Source organism: Thamnophis sirtalis, unplaced genomic scaffold, assembly GCF_051295495.1.
Source record: "Thamnophis sirtalis isolate CommonGarterSnake01/CBP01778 unplaced genomic scaffold, rThaSir2_p1.2 scaffold_7, whole genome shotgun sequence".
NCBI lineage: Eukaryota > Metazoa > Chordata > Lepidosauria > Squamata > Natricidae > Thamnophis > Thamnophis sirtalis.
Genome location: NW_028261387.1, coordinates 30,276,873 through 30,300,640, shown reverse-complemented (window position 1 = coordinate 30,300,640; position 23,768 = coordinate 30,276,873). Strand labels below are relative to the sequence as shown.

At 46.3% G+C, this 23,768-nt stretch overlaps 1 protein-coding gene across 2 annotated transcripts in view; it reads right to left on the bottom strand.

Annotated features, from left to right (window-relative positions):
- The window catches only part of DHCR24 (24-dehydrocholesterol reductase), a 32,342-nt gene extending 13,114 nt beyond the window's left edge, over nt 1-19,228 (bottom strand). Inside the window, exon 1 of one of the 2 annotated variants that reach the window (XM_014061119.2) lies at nt 18,516-19,228. In XM_014061119.2, coding sequence (XP_013916594.1) covers nt 18,516-18,746 — 231 coding nt within the window. In that variant the 5' untranslated portion in view covers nt 18,747-19,228. The remainder of the gene's footprint in view (nt 1-18,515) is intronic. The other variant, XM_014061110.2, reaches the window with a different exon arrangement.
- Nucleotides 19,229-23,768: the final 4,540 nt, after the last annotated feature.

The following is a 23,768-nucleotide window of genomic DNA, read 5'->3' as shown; positions in this document are numbered from 1 at the left end:
TCTTTTTATATTCGATTTTTTATTTTTTGTAAGGCACAAGGCAAGGTTGTTCCCTATCCCCACTGTTATTTATATTAACCTTAGAGGTATTAAGCCAAAATGTTAGACAAGATAGTGAAATAAAAGATATGAGAATTTAGGAGGAGGAATATAAGTTACAGGTCTTTGCCCATAGCAAACAGGACCTAAATTAATTACAAAGATAGAAGAATATGGGGCAGTTGCGGGTTTGAAAATAAATAAAGAGAAAATGAAAATATTGGTTAAAAACTTTACAGATAAACAAAATTTACATAAAGATGAATATGCAAATTGTAAAGAAAGTTAAATATTTAGGGGTACAATTAACAGCAAAATGTGTATCTCTCAAAGAAGATAACTTTGATAAACTAAAAGCATAAATTAAAATAGATTTGAAGAAACCCACAATTGTCCCTATTGGGCAGAATAGCTACAATTAAGATGAATATTCTGATTATTGTACCTGTTTCAGATAATCCCAATAAAACCGGGGGGAAATATTTTGAAGAACTACATAAGATGATATTAAAATTTGTATGGCAAGGAAAAAAATGAGAATAAAATTAAAAATGCTACAAGATGTTAAAAGTAGAGGTGGTTTTGATCTTCCGGATTGGGAACTATACTACCAAGCATCGGCACATATGTGGGTGAAAGAGTGGATTAATTTGAGGAATATAAGGCTTTTAGTACTAGAAGGTCATGATCTGCAATTGGGATGGATGCCTTCTTATGCTACGAGAAGGGTAAGATACATAGCTATTTCCAGAGGCATTACATTAGAAATGCATTGCTGCAAATATGGACCAAAATCAAAGAGCAACACTACTTGGAAGCGCCAGCATAGTTACCCTATTTTTCAGAGTATAAGACGCACCAGAGTATAAGACGCACCAAGGTTTTGAAGAGGCAAATTTAAAAAAAAGTAGGTAGGTAGATAGAGGGATATATATATATATATAGAGAGAGAAATACAGTGGGTAGGTAGGTAGGTAGAGAGAAAGAATAGTTAGGTAGTTATGTAGGTAGGTAGATAAAGGGGAGGAAGAGAAATACAGTAAGTAGGGAGGGAGAGAGAGTAGGTAGGTTGGTAGGTAGAGGGAGAGGGAGGGAGAGAGAGAAATACAGTAGATAGGTAGGGAGAGAGTGAGAAAGACCGTTGGCTTACCTGAACGGTCGTTCTCGGGGCACTGCGAGGAGAGTCCAAGAGTGGGTTAACACAGCCTATCTGCCCTTGGACTGAGTGATGTTTTTCTGTTGACCACGCCTCCCTTTGCCTCTGCATGCTCAGTTTGAAAACGAAGGAGACAGTCCTGTAATCAGTCACAGTCAATACAGTCACATCGTGTAAAAGAAAAAACACCCCGGGCGGGTTTGGACTCTCCTCGCAGTGCCCTGAGAACGACCGTTCAGGTAAGCCAACGGTCTTTCTCCAGTGCACTGCTCGGAGAGTCCAAGAATGGGACATGCCCAAGCTATTGAGTCCCAGGGTGGGGAAACACCGGAGCCTCTGGAACTTCAGCTACTCTTTGTAATACTCTTCTCCCAAAAGAGGCTTTGGCTGAGGCAAAGGTGTCAATTTTATAGTTTTTAATGAAAGCCGTGGGGGAGGCCCACGTGGCCGCTCTGCAAATGTCAAGAATAGATGCCTGGGTCGCCCAGGCTGCAGAAGCTGCTGCGCTCCTAGTAGAGAGTGCGGTGACCCGGCACGGAGCCGTCTTGCCCTGGTGCTCATATGCCAGCTTTATGCAAGCGCGTAACCAACGACCCAGTGCGGAAGCCATATGAGTTTTATGGCACGCCTTCTCCGACCTCTTGTCCTCCGCTTTCAGTCCCTCTAGGAGCTCAGCCAGTAGGTTTGAGTTGGAAATTAGAGACACTACTGGGGCGTCCACCTCTGGGAACTTCAGGATGTCCTCCATCTTCCCCTCCAGGGCATAGAGGGACCTGTCACCCCCACTGGGGTTGGTCAGCGTGCCTGGCTGTAGCCACTGGCGCTGAACCACATCCATAAAGAGGTCAGGCACAGGAATGACCTCAGGAGCTGAGACTGTTTCTTTAAACAACCCATGTTTGTGATCTTTGGATGTAGAAGCCTGTGCAGCCTCAGGTTTAGAAGTGAGGCCTAGCTCCGTAGCCGTCATAGCCTTGTGCAGGATTGATTTAAACAGCGACGGCTTGAAAAGGCCCGTGGAGGCCAGCTTGTCAGGAGGGAGGTCTTCGTCTTCAGACAGAACGAATATTTCCCCCTCCTCCTGCTCAGAGCTGGAAGAATCAGAATGAGAGGAACTGGATGAGCCAGAAGTGGAAGGAGGCTCTTTAGAAGTGGAAGGCTTGGGTTTACGCTTCTGCTTGGAAGCCTTGGGCTTGCGTGAACCCCTATGCTTGATTCCTTCAGCTATCCCTTGGGAAATAGCCAAGGATATCACCTCCCTCATCTCAGCTGAAAGAGCAGGACTTTTTCCCTTCTTTAGGCGTTGCTTGCTAGGCCTGCGTTGGTCAGCTCTGCCAGAGCTGGACTCACCCTCCTCACGCAGGGAGTCCTGGATGGAATCACGTTCCCCCCCCCGATGGAAGAGCTAGGGGACTCAGGGTAACCCCAAGAAGCTTCTGGAGAGGGATCCCTGGAGCCACATTCTTCCCCCAAAAGAAATTCACTGTCCCCAGGGGATTGGGCCTCCCTATCAGGGGAGGAGATATCCCTGCTGTGATGGGTAGGTTCAGCCACCTGCTGGGGCCTAGACACCTCCCTGAGCTCCACTGAGGCTCTTGCAGTCCCTGGAGAAGGCCCATCACTAGAGCCTTTGTGCCCTTTGCCTTTTTTAGCTGAGGGATCCAGCTTGCTGCGCTTGCTGGAGGGCCCTGCTTGCTCCACTAAGGCCTCCCTGCATTCCTCCGCCATGCTCCGGACACCGCGGGGCCTGGGATCAAGCTGATGCCGGGATGGGCTCACGCATTGGCCTCACGGCTCAAAGAACGCCTTGCAGACTCTTCGGAAGAGAAGGGCCGCCTGTTGGTCGGGTTCCTTCCTCCCACCGTCCTCGGATCTCCGAGACTTAGCTTCTGTGGAGGAGAAGGCCAGCCAGCTCCCCGGATCAGGCCCGAGCCTCCCTGCGGCGATCTGCAGTTGCTGAGGGCCGAAACGAAGCTCTCCTTAGGTCGCAGCCACTCTTCGCTCTCCCACGAGCAAACGAACTCCTCGCCTCACAATCGTGCTCTGGAGTGATTCGAAATGGTGCCGGCTGCGCGCGCAGCCACCTCCTGCTCTTTTCGGCTGGCCTGAGGAGAAAAGCGTGTGAAACAGCCAACCGTTGCCGCTGTTGTCGGGCAGAATGCAAACCGCCCGGGCCTGTTGCGAAAGTGCCTGCAAGGCCTCCCTGAGTAATGGTTGGGGCTGGGATGGTTGGGGCTGGGAGCTTGGCTGGAGCCCTGCGAGTGCCCCACCGCCCCCACCGCTCGCCAGCGGTCGCTGGACAAGCGGCTGACAGTCCCCTAAGGCGCCTCCGACCAGCGGAGTCAGGGGAAGCCCAGATGGCCTCTCAGCTGCAATCCAACATGCACATTAGCTGTAATTCATCCAAATTCAAGGTATAACGTGGTTCAAAGTGGGAATATTCTCCAGCCTATCTGACCTTGGACTGGAGCACTCCCAAAACAGTCCCTACGGGCGGACTGAGTTTTCAAACTGAGCATGCAGAGGGAAAGGGAGGCGTGGTCAACAGAAAAACATCACTCAGTCCAAGGGCAGATAGGCTGTGTTAACCCACTCTTGGACTCTCCAAACAGTGCACTGGAGAATAGGTAGGTACGTAGGTAGATAGAGGGGGGGGGGAGAGAGAAATACAGTAGGTAGTTATGAGAGAGAGAGTAGGTAGGTAAATAGAGGGATTGAGAGAGAGAGAAAGAGAGAAATACAGTAGGTAGGGAGAGAGAGAGAGTAGGTAGGTAGGTAGATGTTTCCAGGTATATTTATCCATGTGCTGGAGAAGGAAATTGCTGGCAATCTGCAGCACCTAAGACTTTGTTTCTGCTGGCACAGCACTTGATCAATCTAATTCTCATCAATCACTCTAACTAAAGAGCTTTCTGAAAAGGAAAAAAAAAAGGAAAAAAAGAAGGTTTTGCACTCTGCAAACCTCCCAAAAACGCCCTGTGCTCCTGGAGGGGTGGGGGGCCAAAAACGAGCAAAAAACCAGCTGTTTTTTTGCAAAAATGGGCTCTTTTTGTCAAGAAAATTGCATGCATAGCCTTATAGAGGCTTATAGTGCTCCTGGGGGCCGGGGGCAAAATTGAGCAAAAAAGAGGCCCGTTTTTGCTCATTTCTGCTCTCTCCAGCCCCCAGGAGCTCTCTGAAAGCCTTCTACAAACTATGCACAGCCATTTTGGTGAAGGGGCGGGGCTTCGGGAGGCAAAAAAGGCTATATTCAATGTATAAGATGCACCCAAATTTTCAGCCTCTTTTTTGAGGGAAAAAGGTGCGTCTTATACTCCGAAAAATACGGTATCTACAATGCAGGTTTGGATATATCCTAATGTCGTAAATATGGATAAAATTATAAGTTATAAGGACTTACTAAACGGAAGGGGATAACTAAAAACAAAACAAGAACTAAAAAGATTAGGGATTGACTTATTATGGTGCCCACAATTATAGATACAATCCAGATATGAAAAAGATAGGAAGGAGTATGGGTTTTATAATGAACCAAATGAGCTGGACAGGGAACAGATGAAAAATTAATCAAGAGGAAGTACAATTATTTATTAACTATCAAGAGGAAGTACAATTATTTATTAACTATCAAATTGGAGGAAGAACAAGTAAAAGAATCTATGATAATTTGGGCTAGAAATTTTGGTTATACAATAGATTTGGACAGGCGGCAGAAATTATGGAATAGAAATGATAAAATCACAATGTCAACAGTATATAAAGAAAATCTCTATAAAATGATTTATAGATGGCATTATTCACATGCAAGATTAGCGAATATGTATAAAAATAAATCTGTTAAATGTTGTAAATGCAACCAAATGCCAGTTCATATTATCATTTGTGGTGGACATGTCCCAAAGCAAAAAAATACTGGAAGAAAATACACATATGGCTGAAAACTATGACAAAACAACACATATACTTGAAACCTGAAACATTCCTGTTGGGCATGCTTCCAGGTAACTACAGGGCGGGGCATAACCTTTTCCTAGGGGGTCACAGCAAGATCGACAGCAGTTTACAACTTCCGCGACACCTCATTTTAAAGCCCATAAAAAACTGAATTGAATGAGCTATTAAATGTTAAATTTGCTTTAAGAATGGCTGGAAAATTCGATTCGGAAGAACAAAGGATCATTGACAGAATAAAATGCATTGCCTTTCGAGAGGCTCGCGATGCTGGAGCGACGTTTATCAATCGAAAATGGATTGCAAACAAATTGAAACGTCATCCGGATTGGGTTACTGATAATTGGAACAAAACAGCCCAAGAATGTTTCACAAAATTTGGAGAAGGGCGTCCTCTGCAACTGTCCCAAGAAAGCAAAGCCATCATTGCAACTGGCAGTCGCAAACAACGAAAAGGAAACCGAAAAGTGGCCCAAGAAATCCTTCAAATTCGTGGAAAACGAGTTGATCAAAGGACAATCGGCCGATATCGAGAACGAGAAGGTTTGAAGCCACTCCACGTCATTTGCAAACCATTGAAAACTCAAACACACATTCAAGATCGGCTTTGGTTGTGCAATTGGTTGTCTGAATCGACCGAGGAAGATTTTCTTCATTTGGCGCCATCTGACGAATTCTTCGTTTATGCCATTCGAAAACCGAATTTCCAGAACGATTGAATTTGGGCTAAAGACGTCGACGACATCGCCAAACATGAACGATATCGACAAATCGTTCGCAATCCGACTTGCATCGGGATTTTCGTCATTTTCACAGCCAAGAAACTGCATTGGGTTTTGAAGGATAAAGGGGAATCCTGGGATGGCAGTTATTTCCGTGAGAAAATTTTATTGGAGAATGTCATTCCATTTCTCAGTGATCCAGACAATGTCTTGGTGGTTGGTGAGGCTGTCTTTCTTCATGACAAAGCTCCTTGCATGCGTGCAAATGCGACTCAGCAATTGTTAAAGGAAAACAATGTCGAATTTTGGGGCAATGACGTCTGGCCGGGAAATTCGCCAGATCTCAATCCGGCAGAGAACATTGGGGCCATAATTAAGGATGAAGTGGAAGCTCTGATGATTCAGGAGCAAGGTCAAAATCGATATTCGGTTGAAACTTTGAGAATGAATTTGGAAACTGTGTTGAAAAATCTGGAAAATCGAACGGAACTGTTTGAAGATTTGTTGTGTTCTTATCCACCTCGTTTGAATGCTGTTCGAAGGGCTAATGGTGGTCATACTGACTATTAAATCGTGTCAATAAACTCAGTTTTTGATGGGCTTTCGAATGGTGTATGAATTATTTGTGTTGTTATTACAAGTGTTGCTGTGACCCCCTAGGAAAAGGTTATGCCCCGCCCTGTATAATAACGCTAACATATATTTAATTTTGCATATTCTAACAGCAGCCAGGATTGTATACACACAATACTGGAAAAAAGTAGAAACCCCCTACAGATGATAATATAATTAAAGAAATTCTGGAATGCACAGAAATGGATAGGTTAACTCTAAAAATCAAAGAAAAAGAAGATTCGGAATATTTTGTGACATAGGAACTTTTCTACAAATGGTTAGCTGACAGACACAGACGTTAAATGAGTGGATTTGATGCAATAAGCAAGGGGTGTGATGAGAGGACATAAACGGAAATCAGTTAGCAAATATGACATGTTTGGGAGGAATGCTGATGTCCATACCCAGACCACAGGTGGTTAGTACACAGCCCATAAACGCACCCTACTGTTCTTGAGTCCTTGTGTTTTTCTGGTGACTTAATTGTATATTTTTTAATTGTTTTAATGTTCCATATTGTTTGTATGATTGTTTGATTATTTTTTGATACTGTTTGTTTTAATTGTAAGACACCCAGAGTTATGAATGTGAGATAGATGGCTATATAAATTGAATATAAATAAATAAAATGGTTAACTCCCAGGTACAAATTGTTTTTACTCTTTTTATATTTGATTTTTTTTATTTTTTGTAAGCTGCCTAGAGTAACTGAAAGTGAGTGGGCAGCTATATACATTCTATAAATAAAGTAAATTTTCTTAAAAATCATCACGTTGAAAAGACAGGCTTTCCTCCAGCTTTGCAAAGTCACAGGAAAACCTCCTCTAGTACTTAAATTCAGGCAGGAAAGGTGTTAAATAATGTAAATTGGCTTCTTTAAGCACCTTAATGAACAATATTGCCTTTTTATTAATTAATTTTAGATTAAGAGTAAGAATCATAAAATAACAGCAAGAGAGTTGGGAAAGAACTTTGGAAATGTTCTAGTCCAACGTGGCATGACAAAACCGCGGTCCACTAAAGCGCGCCCGATTAAAGCGCGTCGCTGACGTCATCAGCAGCGCGACAAAAACTACCGCGGAGAAAAAAGGGCGCTTTAAAAAGCACTTTTAAAGCAAGCCGATTCACGAAAAGGTAAGGGTTAGGTTTAGGGTTAGGGTTAGGTTAAGGGTTAGGCTTAGGTTTAGGGTAACGTTAAGCGTTAGGGTTAGGTTTAGGGTTAGGTTAAGGGTTAGCGTTAGGTTTAGCGTTAGGTTAAGGGTTAGGTTTAGGGTTAGGGTTAGGGTTAGGTTTAGGGTTAGGTTTAGGTTTGGGGGGGCTAGGTTTACGCGTTAATTTTAGCTTTACCGCTCACAGCGTGCTTTTTTCATCGTGCTGTGATGATGTCAGGTACGCGGTTTCGTCGAGCGCGCTTTAGTCGACCGCGGTTTTGTGGTGGAACCCTAGTCCAACCCCTACTATGGCAGGCAACCCTATACCATTTCAGACAAATCCAATCTCTTCTTTAAAACTTCCAGTGTTGCAGCACCCACAACTTCTGGAGGCAAGCTGTTCCACTAATTAATTATTCTAAGTATCAGGAAATTTATCCTTAGTTCTAGGTTGGTTCTCTCCTTGTTTACTTTCCATCCATTGCTTCTTGCCCTGCCTTCAGGTGCTTTGGAGAATAGATTGGCCTCCTCTTCTTTGTGGCAGCCTATTACCATATTGGAAAACTGCTATCATGACCCCCCTCCCTCCCCAAGTTCTTATTTTCATTAAACTAGACATACCCAATTCCTGCAAGAGGTCTTCATATGTTTTAGCCTCCAGTACCCTAATCATCTTTGTTGCTCTTCTCTGCATTCTTTCTAGAGTATCAACATCTAAAATAAGTCCTCAAGTAAAATTTAAATGAAAAGCTTTACTTAAGGTGATTGGATTTGGAAACGAGCAGCAAAATATGATAAACCTAAATAGTAAATTATGGATTGTTCCCATATTTCACCCTTCTAATAAATGCAGTTTACCTTTTTCAAATTCAATATCAGAAAAATAAATATTGAAAGATTCACATAGACAGACAGACAGACAGACATACACACACACACCAGAGATCCTGTCATGGTTTACTGAAACTGAGGGAGATTAAATGAGGGATGCTCAGAGCAGGGGTTGCCAATCTTGGCAACTTTAAGACATATGGACTTCAATTCCCAGAATTCCCCAGCCAGCAATTCTGTAATTGAAGTCCACATGTCTTAAAATTGCCAAGATTGGAAACCTCTGCTCTAGAGCCTCCCTGGTGCTCAACCAAGGATGAACTTTCTAGAGTATCAACATCTAAAATGAGCGGAGCGGAGAAGGGCGCCGCCGTGCTGACATCGTCCATTGCTGAGTCGGTGAGAGGCCTGGACGCCTCCCCCTCCTTTTTTTCCATCGCAGCCTTTCTGATACCACTCCTGTCCCTCTCCATTACCGGCGAGCCTTACCATCTCCCTACCCAGCATTGACTCTTCTTCGCCTCGGCTGGGGCCATCTGCTCTGGTCATTCTATCTGCCCTCCCTCTGACTGTTTGCTGCCTGCCATAGCTCCAGTTAATTAGGTAGATTTAGTTAGGTTTAGGTTTATAGTTATAGTTTAGGCATAGATTAGATATAGATTTAGGATATAGTTTAGGCATAGATTAGATATAGATTTAGGTATGGTACTGGAGACTGTACCATCTGTGGGTGCTCTCGGCCTTGGGGCAGGGCTAGTGGAGACCGGGGTTGGGGTCGTGGCTAGGGTTGGGGGTAGAGTTAGTGTGGGGGCTAGGGCTAGGCTACGCTGGGGTTATTAGGATTAGGCTGGTGTAGGGTTAGAATGGGTGAGCTTAGTTTGGGTTGGTGTTAGTTTTTGGTTTAGGCTTAGAATTAGGATTAGCTTTAGGTTAGGATTAGGTTTAGTAGTAGGATAAGGTTGGAATAGGGCTAGGAGTGGTAGATGATGGCAGCCGTAGGGGTCAGGACTTGGCTCTGTAGGAATTGGCGCCCTTTATCCCGTCTTCTGGAGCAGCTCGGGCCAGTCCCAGACGTTGGCCCCACAGACTCTCCTCCCCTGGATTCTGGACCCTGCTCAATCTTAGGGGAAGGAGAAGAACTACCCCCCGACACGGAGGCCATAAATTCTTTGTTGGATCCGGAGGGCTTAGGACTGGAAAGCTGCTGTGTACCAATACCGGACCCTTACCCCATGCCCTCTCCGCTTACAGCCACTTTATATGCTACTGACTTTGGACCTGTGTCCTGGGAAGCTCTTCTAGGACTCAGAGGAGGGGAGAAGAGCGGAGCAGCTCGCCCTCCATCTGCACACCATTGTCTTACATCGCACTAGCGCAGTGCTCCGTGAATTTTTTAGGAATGTAGTGTGAATGGTATGCTTGGTTGATGTTTGCACCCACTTTTTTAAAATTCATACTGTTGTATTTTCTGTGTTTAACTTATTTCGTGGGGACTGCATGGGTGAGTGGCTGCATGTGTATGAGAGGGTTGAGAGTATTGCCTGGTGTCTCCTCCACTGAGTGCCACTGCAGAAGTGGTGGGGCCCAGACTTACTTCCTGTCCCAGAATGAGTGTTAAGGATTGCCTGCTGGATGGTGCGGGAGCTGTGGGAGGGGGTGCGGGATCTACGGTAGCGGGGGAGGGCCGGAGCATTACGGTCACTATGGGGAGGGGCAGGTATGACGGGAACTTCAGGGCTGGCCATTACGCGGGAAGGAGGGTTCGCTGCATCACAGAGATCCCTCCTTCCGGCCCTGTTAGTTCCACTCGAGAATTGTCAGGGCCCTGGTCTCAGGCTGTTGTTGCTAAATGCCAGGTCTGTGGTTCACAAAGCTCCCCTTGTCCGGGACCTAATTTTAGATGAGGGGGCAGACCTGGCATGTATTACTGAGACCTGGCTGGGCCCAGAGGGAGGAGTCCCCCTCACTGAAATGTGCCCAGAAGGTTTTCAGGTGCTTCATCAGCCGCGACCCCAGGAAAGGGGTGGAGGAGTGGCTGTCATCGTCCGAGGGTCTTTAGTTCCTCATAGGATCCCTGCTCCGGAGTTTGTCGGGTGTGAGTCCCTGTTGATGAAGCCGGACCTTGGTGGTCAAGTGGGTCTGTTGCTAACGCACCTACCTCCCAACAGCGTTGCAACAGCCCTCCCCTCGCTCCTCGAGTCAGTAGCCGAGTTGGCGGTGGAGTTCCCCAGGCTTATGGTTCAGGGGATTTCAACCTGCCTACACTTGGTGAACACTCTGATGGGGCGCAGGAGTTCATGGCTTCCATGACAGCCATGGACTTGACCCAAGTAATTCGAGGTTCGACTCATTCAGCGGGTCACACACTTGATCTTGTATTTCTGTCGGAGCAGTGGAGATGTGATCTAGAGTTGAAGGGCATTAAAACCTTGCCCTTGTCATGGTCTGATCACTTCCTGCTGAGGCTTGACTTTCGGAAGCCAATCCCCCACTGTAGGGAGGAGGAACCGATTAGGTGGTTCCGCCCCAGGTGCCTGATGGACCCAATGGGGTTTCAGACGGCGCTTGGAGAAATACCTGACACTATCGTCCACAATCCGGTGGAGTCCTTAGTCGCTGCTTGGAATACAGCGGTGGCGGGGGCTCTAAACTGGCTTGCGCCTTTGCGACCTTTCCGAGGCGGCGGATCCAGGAGGGCTCCTTGGTTCACCGAGGAACTCCGAGAGATGAAGCGCCAAAAGAGACACCTAGAGTGCCGCTGGAGGGCCAGTAAATCTGAGTCAGACCGAGCACTGATGAGAGCCTTTATTAGAGCCTATCTCGTGGCAATACGGGCGGCGAAATGTTCGCATTTTGCCACCCTTATTGCATCCGCCGAATCGCGCCCAGCCGCCTTGTGTAGAATAACCCGCTCCCTCTTGAAAGGGAGGGATGCGGGTGACCCTCTACAGGGTAGAGCTGAGGAATTTGTTCAGTATTTGATGGATAAAGTCGCTCGGATTCGGACAGAGCTGGACTCCAATTGCACGATACCAGCCGAGGTACCTGGGGAGGGTCTTGAGCATGCTTTATGGATTGAGTTTCAACGGGCTTCTCCTGATGAAGTGGACAAGGCCATGGGAGCGGTGAGTGCCTCCACTTGTATACTGGACCCGTGTCCCTCCTGGCTGGTCTCGACCAGCAGGGAGGTGACACGCGGCTGGATCCAGACAATTGTGAACACCTCTCTCCAGGAGGGAATCTTCCCACCCCTCCTAAAGGATGCGGTGGTGAGACCCCTCCTGAAGAAATCGTCTCTGGACCCAGCCATTTTGCGCAACTATCGTCCAGTCTCCAACCTTCCCTTTGTAGGGAAGGTTGTTGAGAAAGTGGTGGCCTCGCAACTCCGACGGTCCTTGGATGAAGCCGATTATCTAGACTCTTTTCAGTCGGGTTTCAGGCCTGGTTACAGCACGGAAACTGCTTTGGTCACGCTGATCGATGATCTCTGGCGGGCCAGGGCTCACCCCTCTATCCTTGTGCTTCTTGACCTCTCAGTGGCCTTTGATACCATCGACCATGGTATCCTTCTGTGACGGTTGCGAGAGGTGGGGTGAGAGGCACCGTTTTGCGGTGGTTCTCCTCCTACCTCTCGGACAGGTCACAGTCGGTGTTGGTCGGAGGGCAGAGATCGACCCCAAGACCCCTCAAGTATGGGGTGCCGCAGGGTTCGGTCCTGTCCCCCCTATTTAACATCTACATGAAGCCACTGGGTGAGATCATACGCCGGCACGGGATTAAGTATCACCAATATGCAGACGATACGCAGCTGTATCTGTCTGCCCCGTGCCAACTCAGCGAAGCAGTAGAAGTGATGTGCCAGTGCCTGGAGGCTGTTAAAGTCTGGATGGGAGCAAACAAGTTGGCACTCAATCCAGACAAGACCGAGTGGCTTCTGATGTTCCCTCCCAAAGATTGTCCAACTGTTCCATCTCTCAGGTTGGGGGGCAAAATTATACGCCCCTCAGAGAGGGTTCGCAATTTGGGAGTCCTCCTGGACCCACAGTTGACTCTAAAACACCATCTGTCGGCTGTGACCAGGGGGACCTTTGCCCAGGTCCGCCTGGTGCACCAATTGCGACCCTACCTGGATCGGGAGGCCCTTCAGACAGTCACTCATGCCCTTGTGACCTCAAGACTGGATTATTGTAATGCGCTCTACATAGGGCTGCCCTTGAAGAGTGTTCGAAGACTCCAATTAGTCCAGAATGCAGCCGCGCGAGCGATTGTGGGTGCACCAAGGTACACCCATGTTACACCTATCCTCCGGGAGCTGCACTGGCTACCTATTAGTCTCTGAATCCGCTTCAAGGTGCTGGTCGCTACCTATAAAGCCCTACATGGCATCGGACCTGGGTACCTGAGAGACCGCCTCTGCCGATTACCTCTCTCAGACCAATTAGATCGCACAGGTTGGGTCTCCTCCGGATTCCATCTGCCAGCCAATGTCGGCTGGCAACTCCCCGGGGAGGGCCTTCTCTGTTGCAGCTCCGGCCCTCTGGAATGAGCTCCCTGTTGAGATCCGGACCCTTACTCCCCTCCCGGCCTTCCGCAAAGCCACCAAGTCCTGGCTGTTCCAGCAGGCTGGGGGGAGCTGAGAAGCATCTACCTCCACGGAAATTGTGAATGTTGGTTTTATTTTTAATATGTTGTCTTTGTCTCGTTTTCCCCTTTCCCTTGTCTTTTGTGAGCCGCCCGGAGTCCTCAGGGAGTGGGCGGCATACAAGACAAACAAACAAACAAACAAACAAACAAACAAACAAACAAATAAATAATAATAAACTTGACCAAACATGAGTTAGAGCTGCTATTAAAGCCTACCTTGTAGTGATAAGTGTGATGAAGCGGCAGTACTTCTCTACCCATATTATATCGAGATTGATGTCCCAAGATTCTATTTTGGTTGTCACATAGGTAAAGGGGTCCAGGGAACCTTTGGGAAGTTGGGTGGAGCATCTCAGTCACTCATACTCTAGTCACCTCTACTTTGGATTAGTGTAATGCTCTCCACAGTATTTGGACCCTTCAACTCCTAGAAGAGCATACATTACATCTCTGCTTTAGCAGTGGCATTCTCCCAAGTCCAATTCAAAGTGCTGTTTTTGATCTTTAAGGCCCTTCATATCATTGGACTAGCATACCTAAGGGATGGCCCTTCCCTGATTACATTAACCTGCCCCATTAGATCTGGCAGAGAAGGCATGTTGAGATACCATCTGCCAACAAGTTACATTTAGTGGGTCCCAGGAGGTTCTTTGTTGTGGCACCTGAGATATGGAACATCCCCCCCCCTCTTTCTCTCTCTCTCACACACAAACACACACACACACACACACACGTTAGGTTGCCTATTTTACTGGAAGTCCTTCAACACTGGATTGTATCACCAGGCCTCAGGAAACTAAAGAAGTATTTTGAAGTCTTATGACAATTAGTGAAAAAATGCTTTTGGCAAACAGGAAAGACACATTGTTGGAAGAGGCTACTACAACAGGGGTCCCCAACCCCTGGGCCGTGAAAATGGCAGGCACACTCACTCACACGTGAAGCTCAATTTGTGCGAGCAGAACCATTCCCTCTTCCCCCGTGCTGCCACCAGTCTGCAAAGCTATAAAGTTTGGGGACTGTTGTACTATAGGATCTTCTTTCTTAAGGAATTTATGGAGAACAAGAAGTTACACCATATACCCACAGATGTGAAATGATAGCCTATTATTATAGGGGAGAAATAAAAGTAAAATGAGATAGTGGTATAATGTACCCCTTTCACCAATTTTAACAAGCAGCAAAATACTTGCCAGCTGCTGCTAAGTGTGTCCTAACAATTAAGCCTGGAACACAATTGATGCCTTAAATTAGGTTGACTAAGTTCAGTCAACCTAATTTGCAGCCTTAACCTCCCATTTGTATAGCATCAGATTAATAGCATGTTCTCCTCAGAAATAGAATAACATTCTTCATTGGTCAAGTGTGAAGGAATTTATCTCCAGTGCATGAGCTCTCAGTGTTCATACAAACAATGAAATAATATAATAAGAAGATATCAATAGGAGAAGGTGGTAGGAAAGATGAGAAAGATAATAATAATACTAATAATAATACCGCCATATTACATGGGTAATTTTCCTTAGAGATGAGAGAGTGCTGTGGGAATTAGGTGTTTAGCAATGATGGCATGGGAGAAAACTGTCTCTGTTTTTACTTCTTTTGGCATGCAATGCCCTGTAGCGATGGTCTGCGGAGAGGAGTTGGAACAGTTTATGCCTATAATGTAAAAGGGATGTAGGCATTTTCCCAGCCCTCCTTCTGACTTGTGCAGTATACAGGTCCTCAATGGAAGACAGGCTGGTTGCAATTGTTTTTTTCTGCAGTCCTAACTATCTGTTGAAGTCTGTGCCTGTCCTGTTTGGTTGCTGTATCAAACCAAAGAGTTATAGAGATAAAAATGACAGACTCCAGAATTCCTCTGTTGAACTGTATCAGCAGCTCCTTGTGCAGTCTAAACTTTCTGAGTTGATTGTAGGAAGAACATTCTTTATTGTGCCTTTTTAATTATGGTTCCAATGTTAGGTAACTCCCCGGGGAGTTACCTAAGTCCTCCAGGAATATAGAACCCAGAAACTTGAATGTCTCTACTGCTGATACTGTGCTGTCTAATATTATATGAGGTAGGAGGAGGGTTACTCCTAAAATCCACTATCATCTCTACAATTTTAACTGTGTTCAGCTCCAGATTGCTCCAGTTGCACCACAGGTCCAGTTGTTCAACCTCCCATCTGTATGCAAACTCATCACCATCTTGAATCAGGCCAATGACTGTTACATCATCTGCAAACTGCAGTACATTAACAGAGGGATCCTTCAAGATGCAGTCATTGGTATAGAGAGAAAAAAGTAATGGAGAGAGCACACAGCTGGGGGAGCAGGGAGATGTCTGTGCTAATTAAATATCCTGCAAAGTTACAAAGCTAGAAAAGGAATGATATAAACCTACTTGGCGTGGCAGTGGAGATACAGGAAGGCAACTGGTGCATTCTATTCTACATAGTTTTACAAAACCACTTCAGCAATCCACAGATCTTCCACTCTGAGTCTTCATTAGATTTCTAAAGAAGAAGCAGAGTAAACCCAACTACTTTCAATAAGGTTTACCTTCTGCAGTGGAACAGCTTTCCCTCTTACTTACATCCCTGCTTCAATCTGACTCAAAATCCATTACTCCGTCCATACCCTGCCATTCTCCCTCTCTGTAACTTATCTGCTCTCTGCTGCCAAGCTGATTATGTTTAAAAGCTCATTTGGATGACATTGCTACATTTCAGCCTTCTACTTAAAACAATCTGACAATCTGTGCTAAATCACAATTTTTGGGATGGGTCTTAAGTAGCCTAGCCAACTAATAGCACATTTCCAAGAGAGATGTACAAAAGTACTTCGCATCTCAAAATGTTGCAGCAATTGGACACACCTTCATAAACATTTGTTAAATTAACTTTATTCAATGATTCACAGAATTCCCAGGTACCCAGTTAGACTGCACCTGGAAGTTGTAGTTTGTGACATCCTAGTGGGGATCCAAGTTGTTTGAAATTGTTTCTATCCTAGTTTTGAGAACTCCAGCAGTGGTATGCTGTATAAGATCGACTTGACTGTCTATATAAGTTGTCAGCAAAAAGCAGATAATGAAAAGCCTATAAATTCTTCCTCAGCCAATTATATAGTTGCTTTTCATTGACTTCAATATATAAGCCCATCTTTTCCAATGTACAAACTTTTAACACACTATCCATTTGTTGCATTTGTAATAATGCTTGAACCTTTAAACTTAATGTCATATTAATATGAAGAATCTGCTAGTTTTCTCTGCTCATTCATTTATAGATAAAATCATTGATCTGGTTTTGCTTTGCCAACCACAGCAAAAGCACTGCATGTAATATGGTAAATATCAAGAACATGCAGATAGTCTGTTTCATGTTAGAGGCATGTGATGTCAGCACATGACATGAAAGCCCACTCTGAAGTAATCATTTGCTCTTGCATGCAAGCCTGCAAAATGCATTTTTAAGCCTAATGAAATGATAGAGCATACTTTTGTATTTGGCTTAACACTTGTTCGTGATAAAGGTATTGCATATAATTATATTGCCTGCATATCTATATATGCATAAAAGGCAAATACCTTACCTTACATCATGAAATCTCCAGAACCATAAAATCTACAAACTTGAAATTTGGTACTTACGTTCCTCTTGGCTTCTAGGTGCTCACTAAAAAGGATTTTTTGAAATGACCATCAGATCATTAGAATTTCTTATACAGTAATTAACATGCTTTGATGCTAAGGAGTTCTACTCCCCCTCCCTACCTTGAAAGAACTGCCAGTTGCCTTATATTAACACGCTCTGATGCTAAGGAGTTAGACATTCTACTTCCCTTCCCCACCTGAAAAGAAGTCTCACATTCTGCTACCTCAGTTCAAACTGGCAGACGTTCCACTCCTTCACTCAGGGGTGGTCTGGGGCTCCTTACAGAGTACTAAAGGTCGGTACCTCATCAAAATGTCTACTCCTTCCACCTATGGAACTGCTTCCGGACTCAAGGCGGTGGGAGTGATATTTCCTTATGTGTTTCAATCATCAACCACCACTGAGCCAATGGATTGTGGTCCAAATTCCTCCTGCATAGCCTGATCACATAGTTTTGTTGCGAAGTGCAGGTATTCAACTAGTATGATATAAAACTCAGTGAACAATTTGTAAGGCATTGAAACCCTAAAATAAAATCTCCTGGCATTTTCAATATAGATTGAAGTATCATTTTATTAGCCTGTGAATAGGCTTTAACTTGTAAAAGCATCCTTATTTTGTAGGGTGAAAGTAACACAGAGTCCCTACAGACGGCAGAGTCCACGTTCTACGTACAGAAAATTCTAGATCCAGTCTTTGACATCCCCAATTTTTAAAAAGAGCCATTAAACACCATGAGAAACCACTGGTGAAAGTCCCTTCTGCTGCTTTTGTCAGAAGAGATTCCATATTGTTAATGAATCCTAATTCAATCTTCCAATCCCAGAATAATCGAAAAGAAAAAGCAGGGCTGAATGTTGCTATAAATGGACATGTGGAATTACTATTTCCATCAAGGCATTATAGAAAATAACAAATAACGCCAGGCATGACTAATCAATGGAAACCCTGCATAGATCAATTTCATCATTACCTGCCTGTTTTCTCATGGATGCATTTAGCCTGGTAGCCATAGGCAACGTGAAACTCCATGCAGGTGAATGCATCAAACCATAGCCAAGTGAGAGGGGTCGCAATGATAGCATGTTCTGGGCATCTATTGCAAGAATCACAAAGATTACCCCTCACAAAAATTCCTCCATATCAGTCCCAAGTGGAATATTCCCTCTGTTCCCTGCAGTTTCAACCACTATAATCCCCCCCCCCAAAAAAGTTATGAACTGGAGTGGGTTGCATTGTACGATTTACCAAGCTGACCAGTGTCAAGAAGAAAATAGATTTGGCTTTGGTAACATAGTACAAACAAGCAAGGAGGCCAATTAGCATTGGCTTCAAGCATCTTTCCTACCCGTCCAACTCAGGCACCGCATTGCTAAAAATGCTGAGCTGCCATTGGAAAAATAAAAAGCACATTATAGAAAATAAAAAGTCAAGCGCACCTGAATGATTCCTTTCCTTATCGACAAGTTTTTTTTAACGTTGATCAGTTAAAATCAAAATAAAGGGAACCCGTAAAAAGAAGAGAATTTCTCGTCCACCCAGATTCGTTTTGGCTGAATAATTCAAGCGAGCCAGACAATGCAATTAGGAAACTGCGAGAAGAACTCGTCACGCTCGCAGCATTTTCTCTTTCTAACTGGAGAGCCAAACAGAAACACCCTCAGGCTCATTTAAGGTCACTGAAGAAATCGCACCCTGGATTTTAAAGGGAGAAAAAAACTTTTTCCTCCCCCAACTCAAGTAGTTCCTCTGGTCCTCTTACCTGTTTCTGGATGTTCCGAACCCGCAAGTCGTGCTGCCGTGGAGCACAGTGCAGCTTCTGCACAACCCAAGCGCGGAGCTGGTAGTAAATATCGAAAAGGACAGAAAGGGGCAACAGGAAGAGGCAGACGAAGATCCAGCGGTGGTGGACCAGCACGTATTCGATGCCCCTATAGCGAGCCCAGAGCAAGAACAGCAGAAGCCCGATCCCTAGAGACAGCAGGGGCCCCATCCTTCACTCAGCCTCTCCTCAGGGAGTTCGCCAATCCCGCCTCTCTTTAACCCGGACTGCAAGATCCTCGTTGCCCCGTCACGTATTATAATCACGATTTGCAACAACCTGCTTCCTCCTCTCGGCCCCACCTTTCTCCAGCCGCTTCTTTAGGTCTTGCAATCCAAAACTGCGCCTTTTTAAGGAGAGCTCCAGATTCTTCTACTATGCTACTTCTCCGCCTCCTCTCTCTCTCTCTCTGGCTACTAATGCGTAGCCAGTGGCCCCTCTTTATATGCGGCGCTCAAGGAACCCCAAAAGTGCATTCATAAGGTCAGAATAAGATGCTTCCCTCGCCCACTTCCAACCATCGCGTTGCCTTCCACTCAAGAACCCCTAAAAGTCTATCCCTAGTGGTCTTTTGACTGCCGCTTTCTTCTCGGTCTGCACCCCCGATGCGAGGTCCCCTTGGTTGAACAGATCACTCGAAATCAACGGATCGCGCCCACCGGCAGTAATCTTTTAGAACGCCGGCAAGCCACCTCCCCGTCAAGCCCACCCCATTCCGCTCCCCCGAGCATCTCTCTTCGGGTTGGCTGACCGGTGAGGAGAGGGATACCGGTCAACCAATGGGAAACCGCCGTTTGGATCGGATCAGGCGCCGAGCGGTGGGATTGGCCGAGGCAAGCAAGGGCCGCTAGAAGGGACGAGGTGGGAGGGGGGGGGAACCCAAAACTGGAGATCGGGCTTTCGGAACGGCACGAGCGTGAGTTAGCGCGAAGAATGGACTCTTTGTCGTCCGCACCCTCGGAACGGATTTGCAAAATGTGTTTTGGCCGGAAGAAGGGCTCAACCCTTGAGAAAGATCCAAATGGAATGTAGCGTTTGAGCATGGGGAGATTTCCTCAGGTGTTTCTTCGGGATCAGATCCAACAGGATGGCATGTTTGTTGAAAAAAACCGGGCAAAAGGATTTCGTGGCAGGATCCAATCTGATTTTGCCCCGAGCTAAGAAGAGAAACTTGCTTTTTCCTCCCGACTGGAAGCGCGGATTTAAACCTACGCTACAGGGAAGGGAACAGAAATTAATTGATCTTTACTATAAGTAGTTTGGCTGCTTCTGAGTAGCCATAAATGCTGATGGGGTGGGGTTATTTTGGGAGAAATAAAAATGCAGGCTTCATTACATTGTTCATGGATAGTTTCCTCCCTGCAAAAGATGCCTTATCCTTCACAGTTTGTACGAGTGAATATAGCTCTTCACCTGCCCTGTATTACTAATTATAACCAGTCTCTTCCCCATGAAATGAGTTTAGAAAATAACGCTGGGCAATCAATCGTTTCTATAAGCTTGAAAATGCAACTGGCATGCTTGCATGGAAGAGCAGCCAAGCATTGGCACAAGCACCGTGGGGGTCCATTTCAAGCCACGCGTTGATTGGTGGCACATTGCCTGGAATGCTCTCCGGGTCTCCTCTGTCCCCCTGGCATGATGTCAAGGCACGAGGCAAACCATCTGCAGGATCTGGGTATTTGCCATATTACATGCAGGGCTGAACAAGTCAGGAGTTTGCAGCGCTTGGACATAGCGAATTCATTACTAGGCAAAATAAAACCAAATGGATCAGCATGTTACCTTGAGTGAATGGGCAGAGACAGTTGGCAGAGTTCTTAGACTCTACTCCACCACATTTAAAGGATTTGAGCAGGATACAATAGTATGGCAGGAATACCTTTCAAGGCACGCGTTGACTTTTGGCATGTTGCCTGGAATTCTGTGGGTTTTTTAAGTGTGCCCCAAGGAGTTCCCCAAGACTCTCCTAGTAGTCTACGACAGTGTTTTTCAACCTTTTTTGTGCAAAGGCACACTTTTTTCATGAAAAAAATCACGAGGCACACCACCATTAGAAAATGTTTAAAATATTTAACTTTGTGCCTATATTGACTATATATAAAGTAATTCTCTTGAATCCTCCGCGATTGTTGCTATGGGCGCATGCATGGGACGTCAGTGACGTCCCTGCGTGCGCTACCTCCCGGCGGTCCCCGCATTTTTAAAGTAAACGCGGGGCCGCAGGGACTTAATAGAGGCATCCCTGTGTCCCGAAAGTTGCTTTCGGGACAACAATGTTCCCTCTAATTTTTTTTCAGTGTGAGCAGAAAAGTATAGTGTTTGAGTGGCATATTTTCATGCCTGAGCACCTGAATTTTTTTCACAGATGTCACCTAAGACAACAACGAAATCAGTATTATTTGAAACTCAAAAGTCATGTTTGTTCAAGGTACCCGCTTAATTAAAAGTGTTATATAATATCAGTATCACTTAACAACGGTCCTGCTTAGCAACCAAAATGTTGGCTCAGAAACTCTGGCATTGAAGCATGCAAGTCTTAAAGCTGTCAAGTTACAAGACCTTTTTACCCCTAACCCTTTAGAAAAAAAAAATCCCAAGGGTCTTCAAACCTGACAGCTTTAAGCCTTGTGGACTTCAACTCCCAGAATTCCTCCTCCAGTCATGTTGGCTCAGGAACTCTGGCACTGAAACATGCAAGTCTTAAAGCTGTCAAGTTACAAGACCTTTGCACACCCTTTAGGAAAAAAAACCCCAGGGGTCAACATGGGAATGTTTCCACAAGACATTTATACATGGTTAACCATGGTTTATTGAATTCATCCACTAATTTCTATTGGTTCTCATATAGATTGGGCTTACACAACACTTCTAGCTCTAGCATGGAAAAACTGTTGGCTAATGTGGAATTATGGCAGAGCCCTCCTCCCGCCCCAAAAGACGAGGCAAGCCACGTTGAAGCAAACAGCCTCCGCCACAATTTTTTTTTTAAAAAAAACCAATGTCAGTTGTAGGAAAGGGGAAGAATGGCTGGAGGGGGAAGGGATTTTATGAATTACCTCTCTCTCACACACACACACACACACACACACACACACACACATTCTCCCACGCACAGAGCGGGAAAGGCGAGCAGCGACGCCGGGCTGCTTCCTCCTCCGCCGCCGCCGCCTTCACTACCCAGCAGACAAAAGCGAGGGCCGGCCGGCGGGGGCTGCTTTCGCCGCGGCTGTCAGTCCCAGCGAAGGCCGCGCGTTGCTTAGCCTTAGCCGCCGGACCCACTCCTAGCCCTTCTGGAGAGCGCAACGTGCACATTCCCTCTCTCTCAATTTCTCTTGGCTTGCAGCTGCAGCTGCTCTCAGGCAGGGTCAGCCCAGAGCCTGCAATGACAAGCCCCACCCTTGCGCGGCTCCCTCTTCCTCGGGCTCGTCGTCCCCTGGAGAAAATAGGATCGTGCACGTGTGCAACGGCCACGGGGCTTGCCCTAGCTCTGGTTCGGGTGAAAGGGACGACGGCGGCGGGAGATTAAGCGAATTCGCCCCGAAGGCTCCCAAGACAACAGAGGCCGAGTTCAGAAAGCGCATTTTAAAAACGATTTTTTGGGGGAGGAGGGGGGGCGAGTGTTTTTCCCACGGCACAGTGGTTGAAAAACACTGGTCTACGAAATCAAAGTGATTTGCCAGATATTTTAATTTTTTTTGTAAAACTGCCGCTCTTCTCATTAGTATTTCTAGTTGTTAAAAATTAGGATTTTTTCATGCAAAAAGGTTTATGTTAATGTTTAAGGGGTATAATATTCTTATAATCTTATTTTCACATGATACAATAAATATTCATTGGTTTCATGATTGTTTAAAATTACAGTTTTATGGAAAATCGGACTTAAAACTGGTCCTCGCACTGATGATTGTTGCAGCATCCCCAAGATCGCGTGATCAAAAGTTGGGCACTTTGCAACTGGCGTGTATTTATCAAGGGATCCGTAGAGATACTCGTGAAACTTTTTAATCCCAGACACCGCAGCCAGAGCTTGTTGATCTAGCTGTAGTTCCTCTCAGTGGAGGAGAGTGTCTGGGAATAAAAAGCTATAGGGGCTTCTGAGCCATTGGCAAGGATATGGCTCAGGACAGCCCCCACACTGTAGGGGGGAGGCATCACATGCCAACGTCAGCGGCAGCCTGTCATTGTATTGGACTAGGACAGCTGCTGATGTAAGCATGGCTTTGAAAATGTGCCACAGCCCCCAGATAGTGGCCTTGGTGGTGGTGGTCGCCATAAGTAGGAGCTCTACCCAGGTGGAGTAGGCATCCACCACCTGGCCATGGAAGGGACCCTCGAAGTCAATGTGGACCCTGGACCACAGCCCCCCAGGGAACTCCCAGTCCCTAACAGGCGCAGCTGGTGGCGCTGGCCGGGATTCCTGGCAAGGAAAACAGCAGCCAACCCAGGCCTCGATGGCCTTGTCCATCTTGGGCCACCAGACATAGCTGTGGGCCAAAGCCTTCATACAAGGTATGCCAGGGTGGCCCAAATGGAGGCAGTCCAAGACTTGGGTCCGTAAGGAAGGGGGAATGACCAGCCTATTCCCTCAGAACAAGTATCCACCCTGGAGGGAGAGCTCCAGCTGGCAGGTCTTGAAGTGGCAGAATTCCTCGGCCACCTTGCCTAAAGGCCACCCCCTCTGCACCCAAGTGAAAACCTGAGAGAGAGAGGGATCTGCTAAAGAGTGGTATGCCACATCAGAGGCCGATAGGGGCAGGTCCAGCATCTTGATGGACAGGACGGAAGAGGCCTGGGAGGGGTCTGGTTCAGTGGCTGGGAGAGCTAAGGACAGCCCCCACACCGTAGGGGGAGGCATCACATGCCAACATCAGTGGCAACCTGCCACTGTATTGGACTAGGACAGCTGCTGATGTAAGCATGGCTTTGACAGCCGTGAGTGCCTATGCCTCGCAGCTACCCCAGCACCAGGCCGCCGATCGGTTGAGCAATCAATGGAGAGGCTCGGCTAGTGATGCCTTGCAAGTATAAATGGCTCATAAAAGTTTAAAAAGCCTAGAAACACCTGCAGTTCCAACTTGGAGGTAGAGTGGGGGCGTTCCTTATGACCTCAAGCTTAGAAGGGGTGGGGTGGATTCCCTGGGTGTCCACAAGGAAGCCCAGGAACTCCACCTGGGGGGGACATGGCGAAAG